General features: G+C 40.5%; 1 protein-coding gene across 2 annotated transcripts in view; it reads right to left on the reverse strand.

The window, feature by feature from the left end:
* The window catches only part of Snx7 (sorting nexin 7), an 84,557-nt gene that overhangs the window by 39,555 nt on the left and 30,043 nt on the right, over positions 1-14,959 (reverse strand). For both annotated transcript variants that reach the window (NM_001012083.1, XM_039102434.2), the window contains exons 5-7: positions 13,828-14,026; positions 10,702-10,901; positions 7,632-7,718 (exon numbers count right to left, since the gene is read on the reverse strand). In NM_001012083.1, the coding sequence (NP_001012083.1) occupies positions 7,632-7,718; positions 10,702-10,901; positions 13,828-14,026 (486 nt within the window). The remainder of the gene's footprint in view (positions 1-7,631; positions 7,719-10,701; positions 10,902-13,827; positions 14,027-14,959) is intronic.

Consider the following 14,959-nt stretch of genomic DNA (forward strand, 5'->3'; position numbering starts at 1 on the left):
TCCTTGGACTGGAATCAAAGCCTTATCTTAAAGTTCTTTACAGGGACTGCGAATTAGAAGTGCTAGAGGCACAAAGAGAAATGTTCATGTAGCAATTTCATGCTCAACAGCCTCCTGCGTGTGGATTACTTCCACCATCTTTTTAATCAAATACTCATTACTATTTTCTCTAAAACTGTCTTTTATGAGTTTCTATAAATAGGCAACAGACAGACAGACACGGACACAGACATAGACATACAGACACAGACACACAGACACAACACAACACACACACACACACACACACACACACACACACACACACACACACACTTAAGTAAAGGCAATGAATCCATGAATGAGGAGTTTAGCAAAAGAGCACTGGAATGGAGAGGAATCCATGGCATCCCTGATACATTCTTCTGGCTGATGAGGACCTTTTTTGTTACAGCATTTCTCTCATTGATCCCACATTTCCACTCAGCTCTTTATGTGTGAGTTCAAGATGCTGCTACCCTACTTGTATGGAAGGAGGTACACTTACTAGTTTTTTAATTTTGTTTTCTGAGAAGACTGCTTTTTCATGGAATGTATGGTAGCTGAAATCAGTCAATTCTGGAAGTCATATTTCCACTGTGGTTGATTATACGATTTCTTTCTGTAATACTGACCCCAAATACTGAAAAAAAAAGTTGTGGCATGCCATTTAGGATAAAATGATAAAAATAAATATACTAGGAAGAAACTTCCTTCCCTTCCAGTAGACACTCATGCATACATGTTGCCTGTGGATCTTTCAAAACACACAAGAATATGAGAAAAATTAAAAAGAATCATGCTGGGGATGTTGCTATCTAAGTGTGAAGACCACAGGTCGGATTCCACCCTCACATGAATGGTGGGGGATGGGATGGGGTAGCAGCCCACTTATAAGGCTAACACTAGATAGACAAGAGATGGGTGATCCCAAAGCAAGCTGGTTACTTTGTTTGGTAAGTTCTAGGGTCAGTAAGAGACTCTGTCTTAATATATAAGATAAAGAGCAATCAATGAAGACAATGATCATGATCCTCCTGCCTCCACTCATATATGTGTATCTACACACACATAGATACATGCATACATAGATGCAAGCATGCTATACTGATATACGCACTCAAACAGAGTAAGTCACATGAAAAAAAAACTTAATTAAATTGTCAAGGAAGAGAGGTGAGCCAGCAAATATCCAAGAAGGTGCTCTTTCCTGGCTCCTGTCTTGGTGACAGCTCAGTTGATCAATATTCATATCTCCTTGGCTTTCTAGAATCAGAGAGAAGGCAATCTTCCTTTGTGCAGATTTAGCACACCACTAAGAACATTTGGAAATTAATAACCACCATTTGAGGATGAGAGTAAAACATTGTTTCAAAAATAGCAAGTCATACAGAGCAAGTACCAGCCTGAATTAATTTGGTATCTGCTTGGAGCTACTGAAAACGGCTATATGCAAATTCGTATTCGTATTTCATTATCTTATGAAAATGTATTTTTTTTTGCTCACATAAATATAATGCTAAACAGCTATGGCATTATATCTAGATCCAAATTTCAGTCTATGCACATATTGCTAAATGTCAAATGTATTCATATTCATTTATATCCGAATGCTGCATTGAGTGGAAAGCTATAAATCATTCATTCCAAAATAAAAATAAAAATAAAAAGGATACGCAGCCATATTTAGCACAACAGATGAACTTTATTTATTTTACAGTTAGGTGGGGAAGTGAATAAGCATTTTCAAACAGAAGCTCTGACTGAAAACTTAACCAAGCTGCAAAGTACACTAGCTCCCACAGAGCTTCGTTTCTTCTCCTAATATCCCAATTCTCCTAATATCTCTTCTCATTCTTTATTCCTCAATGTGATGTCTCTATTTCATTAAAGTTCTTCTCTATTAGGGCACAGAACACCACTCAAAGCATCACGAAATGAGCAACCTATATCCACATAAATTATTCCCTATCAAATTGTTTGAAGATCTTGGCAGGAAATTGGTTAAAATGTTGAATGGTCCTAATTAGCTTTGTTTATTTCGTTTATCCACTGATTGCCTACCAGAAGTCAAGCTGTATAAATTTCCTCTCTTCCTTCTTGCTACCTATTCATTATTTGGGTCTTCCATTCGCATTGATCTTTTAGAGTATGTCAAAGCCAAGGCCGGGATTTTCCTTCATTAGTTTCTCTCCTCTTAGTGACCACAGCTCATCCCATGACTTTGAATGCCATCCCCTTGCTAATCATTTTTAAATACTATCTCTAGATACACACCAGCTCTAACCCATGGAGCTTCTGTTTGTATAATTCACTACTAAAGGTATCCACCTTCATGCCAAATAGTCACATCAATTTTACATGTCTGAATCTGGTTTCTTCAGATTCCTCCTTAAGTCCCCTCTTCTGAGGGCCTTTGCTTTCACAATTAATGTTAATTACTTCCTTCTACTTACTCAGCCCCCCAAAGTGCACTCTTCACTGTGTATAACCCATCAACTAACAAAGAGCTCTTCCTACCCAACACAGTCCAAATATGACCAGCTGTATTTCTTCTTCACATCAGGAGAAACGATAATTTTAAGTGAGTATTTTTGTTTTGTTTTGGATTATTGTTTACCCTACCTTCTAACATGTAAGATATATGAGGACCTATCTTTTTGACCTCCCTTCTTGTCCCTCTCCTGCCTGGACAGACATTCTCACAATAGGTACTCAACAAACGTTGGGCAGAATTTTGTTGAATCTACTTCTTCTCAAAAGGTTACCTTACTGGGATTTGAAGTGGCGTGTTTCTAAGTTTCTTCTTTACTTATTTCTCAGTGTTGATAAGTACCACTTACCTCTCACCAGCTAGAATGGGAAAGGTAATAGTATATCTTCCCATCTATGGGTATGAGGTAATAAAGAATCTGTTCTCCATCTACCTCTCTCCAGTTAACCCTTCTCCTGAACCTACTGCTAACACTTCAGTTCAAGATCCCTTTGGATTTACAATGATCAAAATGTGGGGTTTCCTCCCCTTTATCTGAGGATAAAGGCTCCCTGCCCAACTGCTTCCATCCCCCATTCACTGCCTCCATCCCCCATTCACTGTCTCCATCCCCCATTCACTGCCTCCACCCCCCATTCACTGCCTCCATCCCCCATTCACTGCCTCCATCCCCCATTCACTGCCTCCACCCCCCATTCACTGCCTCCACCCCCCATTCACTGCCTCCATCCCCCATTCACTGCCTCCACCCCCCATTCACTGCCTCCATCCCCCATTCACTGCCTCCATCCCCCATTCACTGCCTCCACCCCCCATTCACTGCCTCCATCCCCCATTCACTGCCTCCACCTCCCATTCACTGCTTCCATCCCCCATTCACTGCCTCCATCCCCCATTCACTGCCTCCATCCCCCATTCACTGCCTCCATCCCCCATTCACTGCCTCCATCCCCCATTCACTGCCTCCACCCCCATTCACTGCTTCCATCCCCCATTCACTGCTTCCATCCCCCATTCACTGCCTCCATCCCCCATTCACTGCCTCCATCCCCCATTCACTGCCTCCATCCCCCATTCACTGCCTCCATCCCCCATTCACTGCTTCCATCCCCCATTCACTGCCTCCATCCCCCATTCACTGCCTCCATCCCCCATTCACTGCCTCCATCCCCCATTCACTGCCTCCATCCCCCATTCACTGCTTCCATCCCCCATTCACTGCTTCCATTCCCCATTCACTGCTTCCATCCCCCATTCACTGCGTCCATCCCCCATTCACTGCTTCCATCCCCCATTCACTGCCTCCATCCCCCATTCACTGCCTCCATCCCCCATTCACTGCCTCCATCCCCCATTCACTGCCTCCATCCCCCATTCACTGCTTCCATCCCCCATTCACTGCGTCCATCCCCCATTCACTGCCTCCATCCCCCATTCACTGCCTCCATCCCCCATTTACTGCCTCCATCCCCCATTCACTGCTTCCATCCCCCATTCACTGCCTCCATCCCCCATTCACTGCCTCCATCCCCCATTCACTGCTTCCATCCCCCATTCACTGCCTCCATCCCCCATTCACTGCCTCCATCCCCCATTCACTGCCTCCATCCCCCATTCACTGCCTCCATCCCCCATTCACTGCCTCCATCCCCCATTCACTGCTTCCATCCCCCATTCACTGCTTCCATCCCCCATTCACTACACTCCACCAGCTCCCTGCACCATAGACTCCACAGACCCACCCAGCTCCTCAATCTCATGTGCTTTCTGAACTTCTACTATCTTTAATAATACCCATTTCGCATATAAGTATTTTCCCTGCACAACAGTGAACACATACTTGTCATTATTCTGAACCTAACACAAATACCTCTTCTCTACATAGCATCAAAATAGTGGCAAGCAAAAACATCCATGTGCGTGCTACGATATAAGCAATTTCTTAGCATCATATCATCCAGTCTTTCAGCAAGCCCATTACAAAAGTGCTAATAATTTCTGCAAATATACACAGTGTAAGAGGAGGCTATAAGACGTTGTAAATGTGTCCTAGGTCACAGTTCATAAGTCTGTGAGCTAGTATTTGTGCGTAAGTCTATCAAATTCCAAAGCATAAACAACAAAATTTTCAGTAAACAAGCTGACCTGAATTTGAAGAGTGTTCCGCCTTTAGGAAGGAGAGGGCATTCTGAAACCATTCATTTGCTGCTTCAAGGTAAGGACAACAGACCACAAACTCAACAATTTTGCCGTTTTACAATAACCAGGGTGGTAAGTGCAAAAATGCACTCAGAGGTTTAGATTATATAAAGACGTATGCCTGTGGTGGACATAGCTCTGTGGTGAGCAAAAGTGGCCATACGTCCTGTCATTACTTAGCTCCCAGATATGGTTACAGGTTACGTAAAATAACTAGAGGCTGGTTTGATGTACCGCGCAACCCAGATAAAGGCCACCTGATGCTTTCAGCATAATATAGCAGTGTGTTACTTTGCCGTCGCCTTTCTATGGAGTCATTATTATCCTCCTAATTTTTGAACACTTGGTAGCGGAATCATTTTGCCCAGCTTATCATTAGAAGTTGCCTACTGTTGCTTATTGGGTGTGCATGGGACATCCTATCCTGATGATGTGGGTTTGATAAAGCCTCCAAAGGCAGCCTCAGGAGGTCTCCATAGAAATGGCCCCAGTGCTGTCTCCGAAGTGGCCCTATCTCAGTTGCCATGGTAAACAACCAAGCAGATTGCTATATTCAGTTCTCTGCCAGGGTCGCCATGGTGACTGCAAAGGCCTGCTCCTTAGAAGGACCTCACAAGGGCAGGTTTCCATGGTGACACCCATCTTGCATATTTCCAAGCAACATTTTTTTCAGTTGTTCAGCGACCAATCATGGCAGACTCATTTGTGGGTGATTCTGCAAGGTTACTAACAATGCATCATGGCACAGAGGGATTTTACTTTGTATAAAACACATGACTGTGGTGGGCATATCTATGTGATGAATGAAAGGACACGTAAACACACCCTTTGAAAATGGGGAACTTTATAAATCATCATAGTAATCTTATGAATTATAAGACAGGTCTGCTTTGAGGAGTAAAACCGATAAAAAATACAAGTTTAAAACCTGTCACGGTTATACATTAATTTAAAAAGAAAACTTGTGATGCTTCCATTAAATATGACTGCTTCAAACATTAATTTCAAATGTTATGGCATATAATGGAATAATTAAATTTTAAAATTTCTACAATTTCATAATAATGAGGATTTTAATACAATAGACATCAAACATGCACACACACAAACACACACACATGCTCACACACTCACATGCTCAGAAATCAATCAAATTACTTCAATTTAAAAAATAAAAACAGAATACAGGAGGGTGGGCAATATTGAACAAATGCTGCTTTTATAATCTATGCTATTGTTCCCTGGGAATTTTAAAGTCTCTAGTATCTACTCAGGAAGTAAATTTTGTCAAACCACTAGTCTTAATAATTGCTAAAATAATTTGTCCAATGGAAAATGAACGCTAATGTTCAAAGGATGTATTTAAAATTTCTGCATACGTGTCCACTCTTTCTTTCCATCTAGCAGTCTCAAAAGAGAACAAAACATACAAGCCTGAATACAAAAGGCTGATTTTTTCCATTTCTCTTTATCGTTATGTCAAGAAAAATATAATTCTTCCTTTGGTCACTAAGCTCCTCCATGTCTATATCCCATTACCCTCCTGTAAGGGTGCTTGTCTCCCCCTCTGCCCACCACTCCGCACTCACATTCCACTCAGACAACTGAATTCCAGTTTGGAAAACATATAGAATAAGGCGTGAGTAAAGTCCCCAGTCAGATTTGAATGAAGTGTCTGTTTTGCACAAAGCTGAGTTTGTAGAGACCTCTTGATTTTAGCCTTCAGCAAGCTCTCGTGGATCAAAGTGGTCATCGTGATTTTTACTGTTTCATTAATTATCTATTGAATGACTAGCATAAAGCACACAGTACAGCCTGGGAACACTCAGTGAACAAACTGCCAATTCCTGCCCTTAAACTGTTTAGATAACGGCCAGGGAGATTCGGAGGGGAGCCTAAGCAGGGCTGGGGCATGGAGAGGATGCAAGAGATTTTGAAGGAATTAAAAAAAATAAAATTTTATGTGATAAAGTGTTTAATGCAAGAAAGAAGAAGGGATCAAAAAACACTACCAGGTCAAGTTGAGGAGGCTCAAGTTGAAGAGGCTACAATAGTACACAGAGGGCTTCGGGATTCCTCCCCACCAACAACCTGACTGAGTATACTCAATAACTAATCAACGATCATCTGAGTATTTCTTTAACCTAAGAAAGTGTTCTTCACTGAGTAAAGGATGTGGATGACTCAATTCTTCTTCCTATGCTTTCCCTCTGAAGCAATGTGAACCATGACAGACAACAGAATCTCCTCCAGCCCTGCTGTGTTTCAACAGCAGCTAGGCTTAGGCAACCTCTCCCATCCAAGCCTTCTTCAATTGTAAAAGTTAAGTGGAAATTCTACTCTGGTCATGCTGAGCTGGAATATTTAAATGCAACAAAATATAAATACTACAATGCCATGAACCCAACAATGTAATGTCAGAAATTCAATTAATTTAGAATACTCCAGCAGAAAATGGGAGGTGCTACAAAAAAAAAAATCGATCACAACTGACAATATTTCCTCATAGTAGCAAAACATAAGAATTCATTAAAATATCCAATTTTGAGTGAAACCTCCCATATTTTTAAGGAAAGGATTAAACTTTAAAAAGGAATTTATTTGCCAAGACACTTGCACAGTATGAATTTTTTCGCTGAGTACTGACCTGATATGATGTAAACTACCTTTTCCAAACACGTCAGTGTGGTCTTTTGAAACCATCAGATTCATATTTCCTCACAGCTCAAGTCAACGCAGGTCAGAAAGGCAGAAAAACAAGAATTCCAAGCTTGAAGACTTAAAGAATAGTATGCTATTGATTTTTAGAGTATTAATTACTGAATAGTTAGAAGTACCCGCACAGGGAAGCTCTACATTGTTAGTTCATTGTTTTCGACAGTGGCTTCTACATGACTCTGTTAACAAACTTAAGACATACCAGATCAGCATCGGCTTTCTTGTAGGTCAAAGCTTCTACTTTGGAATCCAGTTCTGCTTGGATTTGATCTCTTCTTTTCATAACACCCTTCATATCAAAACAAAAGGATAAATCAAGTTGGGGTTTGCTGTAATTATTGCCCGTAACAACTGTTAATATTTTAGAATATAAATAATCATCAGGAATGTATTTCTGACGTAAACAGCCATTTGAAATCAAAATATTTTTTATAGAGGTTTCTTTACTCTTTAAATTCTCAACTATAATCAAATATTTAAAATTATTTTTATACATTTTGTATTAGGTTTCCCAGTGCACATTTTACCAGTTCAAGCATTACATGCATGCTTAATATTTGATGGCAAAGGCTTCAGAGAGAGCAGAGTAGAACAAATAAGCAAAAAGGATCAGTGAGTGCAACAGAGACACATGTTCCATCATCCACAAGGACACCTGAGAGGTCATCAGAGTCACTAACTTGGAAATACAATCTGTGGAGCATCTCCTTTGACCCAAAAAGGATAGATAATCAAACCCGTAATTACAGCCCAAAATCAGAGAGCTGGAACATAAATTCCCACCTTAAGAATTTCACCATGACTTAAAAATGGATAACTATTCACCCATTAGCTAAGGTTTGATGAGAAGTCATGGCTTCTTGGGTTAGCTAGGGGTTCAATGTTGTTTTCTTGAATAATTATAACTTCATGTTTCATGTTCTTACCTTAAAACACTCTTGAGACTCCATGGAAATATAGCACCCATCTACGCCTTTAATGCATTTTTCCATTGCCTTTCTTTAGGCAACTCAATTGTCTTATAAGATTTAGACTTAACATCTGAGGCATGAGTACTAGTCCCCTGTAGTCTTCTTCCACAGGCTTTACAATATTAATTAAGGGAATATTAAAACTGACTCTGGGTAAGAAATGAAGCCAACCATTGACAGAAGAGGTGCAGCTCATGAAGAGACTCTTTATAGAAGGAAGCAGCTAGACTCAAGGTGCATGGAAGCCAAAGAGCAAGGCTCTGGAGCCTTCCAAGGGGAACTGGGAAGGGGTGGGTTAAAAGTGTGTCCAGAGACATATTGAATCAAGTTTCTCTCCTAGCAGAATTGCCTCTCCTTGGTAATTTATAAGCTGTTAAGAGCTGCTAGACTTAAGGAGATCATGAGGCCCCATGTGTCTATAAGAATCTATAAGCTGTTAATAGTTGCTAGGGCAGGGAGAGAAATTTTCTTCAGTGGTGTTGCCACTGATAAATTGTTCCTGTTTCTATAGCTACCACACCCTTGATCCTGTAAGCAGCTCAATGAAATTTAGTGTGTCATTCAGTTAATCAATAAACAAGGCAGGAAAGAAGAAGTTGGGAAGAAGACTGCCATCCAGAGTGGAAGCAGGTAATAAAAATATATACAAGTATGAAGACATCATAATGACACCAATTTTGCATAATTAAGGTATGCTATATAAGACACAAAAATTATTTAAAAAGACATTAACATTTTCCCTAACCTCAGCAAAAACAGTAGAAAATTCAACTAATTGTCATAAATTCCTTTATATCACCTTACTTGGATTAATGTCAAGACACATTTTCTTTTCTCTATTCTCAATGATTCATACTACCATTAAGCCCTATATACTCATGGTCTACTTCTATACTGTGCATTAATTTATAAATCATTTTAATATAAATATATATTTTAAAAGATAGCCAGTAAAGATCATACAATTTTAATCATTATTTATTAAGGTATCATTAGTGATTATTGTAACTCAGATGAAAATATGCCAATATGAAACAGAAGCAAAAATGTAATATAAAACTAGTGATTATACCCTAGCTATCTATAAAATAAATTCAGTCCATCAAGGAACTATATAATAGGTCTTTCTAGTGGCCATTATGATTTTTTTCCAGAGATTTAATTGCATAGGATTTTGCTTTCATGGTGTCTACCTTGACATAACATAGGGTTAAGTACTGCCGAACTGATGGAAGAAAACAGACAAACCATATTTCCATGAAGGATCACAAGGAGAGGTGACTAATAAGAGAAAACCAAGAGACACAGCTGAGGCAACAGATGGAGAGGAAGAATTCTCAACCATGAAGCCTAGAGTCTCCGAGAAGCAAGGAGTGTTTGTTTATAGAAAACTCCTCAGAATCCAGGTAACATCAAAAGTCTGAAAAGTTGATGCAAGATCTAATGACTCTCAAGTAAAGCCTAAACACGAGAAACAAGAGAAATAACTCATGCTTACATGGTTATGTTCTCACCAAGATAGAAACAATTAAAAAAATTACTAGTAACCAAGGTGTATAACATCTTAAATCAGCTGTGCTCCAATTTCAAGCAGAAGGGGCTATGTTGGAATATATGCTATACACTTCCAATGTTATCCTCCAACTACCCCTGAAAGACTAAGCACCAGAAGGACCATGCATACTGAGAGCACAGGGCAATGCAGGACAAAAACCACTGTCATTGAAGACAATGTGAACAAACAAGGGCAAGTATCTGGAAATCTTAAGTTGAACTGAGGAAGAAGAATGTTCGATGAGTATATAAAAAATGAAAAGCTTTCAACATGCTGTAAGAGAACGCTTTATCCTGGAAGATTTCCTTTCAGAAGCAGCCTGAAGGCATAGCATACATATATCAAGACGCTACTCAATCACTTTCTACATAATATATACATAGTACATATGAAATATGTTTTAAAATCATAAATAATATACGAAAGTAGCTCTCAAGGTAGTAAATCTATAAAGCATAAAAAGACATGTGTTAAAGTAAAACTAAATGTTAGAAGACTGTCACTTAAGTAACTCTGGATTGAGGATGCTTTCGGTTGAAGACAGCGACATAGATTGTTGGTGTTTCTATTCATTATCCCAGTTATTGTCTAAGAGATCTCTCAGCCATTGATTCATGACTACAGGGAACAGATATCTCTTGGGCATCTACATGGAAAACATCCTACTCGGACAGGAAAGAGTGGTGGAAACACAGAGACAGCATCGTGAAGTGAATAGCACTGAGACTCCTGTTAAAGTGTCTTACCACTAACATCTCACTGTAAAGCACATACTCATGGACGACAGGGAGCAAAGCCTCGGACAGGCCAGACATCCGCTTCTCCGTGGCCTTACAGCACTGGTCAATGCAGCTGGCAATGCCTTTCAACGTATCAACCAGGTCTTCTTCTGAGGTGGACCATAGAGTATGAATAGGGCCGTATTCTTTCATTTCATCAAAATAGTCTACGAAAGAGATGTCTTTGTCAGTTTTCATTTTTTATAGATTTTCTTTTTATTTATATTCCTTTGGTTCAGTAAGTGAGTGTGTGCATGTTCAGGTGCCCCCAGTGAGGAGAAAAGGGAGCTGGGACCCTTGAAGGTAGATTTGCCAGGTGCTCTGAGTCCACATCCTCTGGTACATCAGTCAGAGCTCTTAACTGTGGAGCCATCTCTCCAGCTTCTATAAAATGTTTTTGAAAATTCCCACATCATAGATAACATGAAAGGCCTTTGTCTCATTCCCTATAAGTTCTTACACTTGGATATAAGGAAATGCTTACATTATCCTTCGCTAATTAACCAACCTTTGCAGATTGTACAAGTCAGCTTTAGAAGTGCAACTAAGTGTAAACAAAATTGGATTCCATTTCTATTATCCTAGCTTGGAAAACGATGTTATACAACCATCATGGCTGTTATGAAATTCCATCTATCATATAATTACGTATAGATATTATATCTAAGTATGTAGAGCCAAGGTTCTAAACAAAATGTGTCTTACTTCCATTCTTTGAACTATACAAACTCCTCAAGAGTAATTACTACCCACTAACCTAAGCAAAACTGTAGGCTTTCTTCCTTTACTCTCCGGCAATCACCATACACACAATGATACCCTCTGCAGTTCACCTTCTTTCCACACAGTATAATTGACTGAAATGTACTCTGCCACTCAAAGCTACAACTCGGCCCAATTCTTTCTATAAACAAGGGAACTCAAGAAGTTAAGATTGTCTCATGAAGATAACAGTTTTATCCCAGGTTCTTAACTTTACTTTTCAGAGTCCAGGTTTATCTCTGTTGAAGATTAATGACCCCAAAACAGAAAAAAAGAATTTCAACAGTTCCGTTCTCAGTATGTGTGTGCGCTGATGGGCCCTCCGTAGGCAGCTATTTTTACTACAGAGGCTTCTTAAAATTACACAGCTTTCAAACCACACCTACACATCAACATTTAGTAAGCACCCCTGGAATTCAACTAGTAATATATGTATCAGGTATCCTGTGAGGTCTGGGGCAGGGGCAGCTGTAATCTCTTCTTCACTCCATAGCACAGAGAAACAACATGTAATCAGCAGCATTATGCAGAATAAATTTAATACATTTGGAAAGAGAAAAGAAAAGGAAATTGAGCCCCCCTCCTTTTTTTCAAACATGTGGATGAAAACCATCCAAAGGGAAAGCACTACTTACCTCTCTCAAACTAATTTCCTGATAGGGTTCTGAATGCCCCTCACCAGTTAGATTTCAAAATACCAAAAGGAATCCTGGTTTTAACTCTGTTAAGTATGTTTCACATCTTTTCTTTCTTTTTAAATTAATGTTTCTCATACTGTACAGTTTAATCATGATTTCCTCTTTCCCAGCTTTCCCTCTATCCTCCTGCTCTTATAAAATGAGAAGTCTCCAAGTTTGGGCCAGATGCATTCACTTTAGAAACAAGAGGTCAGAGTGTGCTTATCCATGTGTCTACACATGTAGACTAGTGGTTTATGTTTGGTGTCTTCTTCTTTGGCATTTCACCTTTTCTTTCCAGAGATGTGAATCTAGGGTTCCCCTATTTTTGTTCTAGGCTGACTGGCCAGGGAGCCACTGGGATCATCCCTCTGCTGCTCAGCTGTGGGGTTACAGATGCGTGCTTTTGAGCCCAAAGTTGACATAATTGCTGGAGATTCAAACTCAGTTTCTCAGGCCTCCACAGCACTTACTTTAACCACTGAGCCCTCTCCTACTTCTAATCTCCCTTTCCCCTCTTTTACATACATTTACATGTATGGGGAGGGGCAGAGCACATGTGCCACAGTTTGCACTGTCAGAGGACAGCTTCAAGGAGTCGATCTTTTTTTCTATCATATGGCTGCTACCTACATAGTATACACTAGAGCTGAAATAAAACTTCCAGTTCAGTGATAGAGACAAGTTACAAACTCACAAACAAGGCAGCGGTAGGGTGCCTTCTATTTGTAATTGGCTCTTCCTCGTCAGTACCAACATGTATTAAAAACATGTTTGCTGGTTCTCCCATCCCTTTACAATTTTCAAATTAGAAAATAAATATCATTAAGCAATTGGAGTAGAATCATTAAAGGCTAAAGATTAGCATGGTTTTTACAAGGCAGATAATAGGACAGACCACATCCTTCTCCCCACCAGTAAGATGCTGAAATTCAATTCCTGAAATGCCAATCTTTGATTTTTGAGAGATGGTCTATGTTGACTATTTGACACCAACTTGATAAACTAAATTGAGAATCTCAAGCTCGGGGGCTGGCATTGTTGCCATGTCGTGATCTATGCATGGAAGCTAGGACAGATACAGCTCCATGAAACCGAACGGGGACTGGCCATTACTACCTCACAGTCATTGCTAAGGAAATGAATGAGCCTGTATGTGTGGGAAGGGTGTGTATGTGTGCACGTGCATGTACATATCTGTTTGTGTAAACAGGCGCTCATACATGCATGTGCGGTTATGGGGCTGAGTGAGAAGACAACCTTGTCTGTTGTCCCCTGGGAGCTGCCCACTTGGTTTTATGAGAAGGGTCCTTCAGTGTGACATTAGGCTCAGTGATTCGAAGTCTTATTGAACAATGAACCCTGGAGCTGCCTGCTCTGTCTCCCCAGCTCTGGATAGCTAGGTACCTGCTGCAGTACCCAGCATTCCTTATGGGTGCTGGAGATCCGACTCAAGTCCTCATATCAGAGAGCAGGCCAAGTACCTTCAAGCCAGAGCCAACTCCTTGGTTCCTTAAACCCTTGCAATGGATGTCAGGACATGAACCATTATGCGTAAGTAAAATCCTAACAGTGTCACCACACCACACCACAGCAGCCAAAGTATAGATGAGACAGAGATGAACATCTGTATGTCCCATCTCTAGTGACATACCCCTTTCTTCCTTGTAAATCCTCTGAGATATTTTATCTATCAAGTTTATTTTCTGGCTGAATGTTTCAATGAAGTTATTCATCTCCGTGAACTCATCTGGCCGGTTCTTCACTCCTCGCATAGAAGACGCCACTGCTCTGACTGTCTGCCCCATCCTGCTCAGCAAGCCAGGCCCTTGCTTCTTATAGGAAGAGAGTTCCTAGAAACAGAGAGTGAAATAAATACAGCAAGTCAGTCAGCAGCATTCCCAGCCGCAGTAAAGCAGAGATGGAGACAACACACTTCCACGTGTCTTTTAAAGCATTCATTCACCTTTGAAGCACCTGAATACTGGGGGTAGAGGTATCATCCTCCTACATCCCATTCTATGGTACAATATTCCATTTCAAAGAGCTCATGTGAGACACGTGGACAGTCTTTCCTCAGAGCATAAATGTTTAAGACAAATCAATGAGATCAGTGATTAAGAAGATGTGATAAGCAATCTATATCTTTTATATTCATTTTTATTTTGTGTGCGTGCGTGCGTGCGTGCGTGTGTGTGTGTGTATGTGTTTGTCTGTATGGAGGCAGCATAACACACTTATGCAGTGCCCCCAGAGGCCAAAAGACGGTGTTAGGTCCCCTGGAATTGAAAGTAGAGACAGTTGTGAACTGAATTGAGGTCCTCTGTAAGAGTAGCAAATGTTCTTAACCACTGAGACATCTCTCCAGTCCCTGATCTATAGTTTAGAAAAGAGATTGCATATACAAATGATCCAGAGAACATTTCCTAGGACCCACTTACTACTGACAAGAGTGGAAGCCTTAATTAGCTCTCCAAGTCTCCTAGGTGATTTTACTGACAGCTTGATGTGTCCCCATAACTACAGGCGCAGCCTTACACACACACCTGACAACAAACCCATGACAGAGTCTACTCTTTTCCTCACTTTCCCAAGGAAAATGGGGGCAATGAAAGGCATGGCAAGTAACTTGTTCAAGGTCCGAGAGCAATTAAGCAACAGGAGGGTGAGGGGATCACAGCAAGCTCACTTCAGAGGTTCCATTCCTGCACAGGACACACTCTGCTTCCGTCCTGTTCTCGTTTTAGTTTATAACCAGACTCTCTGAGCACAGCTCTTGAGCCAAG

This window comes from Rattus norvegicus, chromosome 2 (genome assembly GCF_036323735.1).
Source record: "Rattus norvegicus strain BN/NHsdMcwi chromosome 2, GRCr8, whole genome shotgun sequence".
In the NCBI taxonomy this organism is placed as follows: domain Eukaryota; kingdom Metazoa; phylum Chordata; class Mammalia; order Rodentia; family Muridae; genus Rattus; species Rattus norvegicus.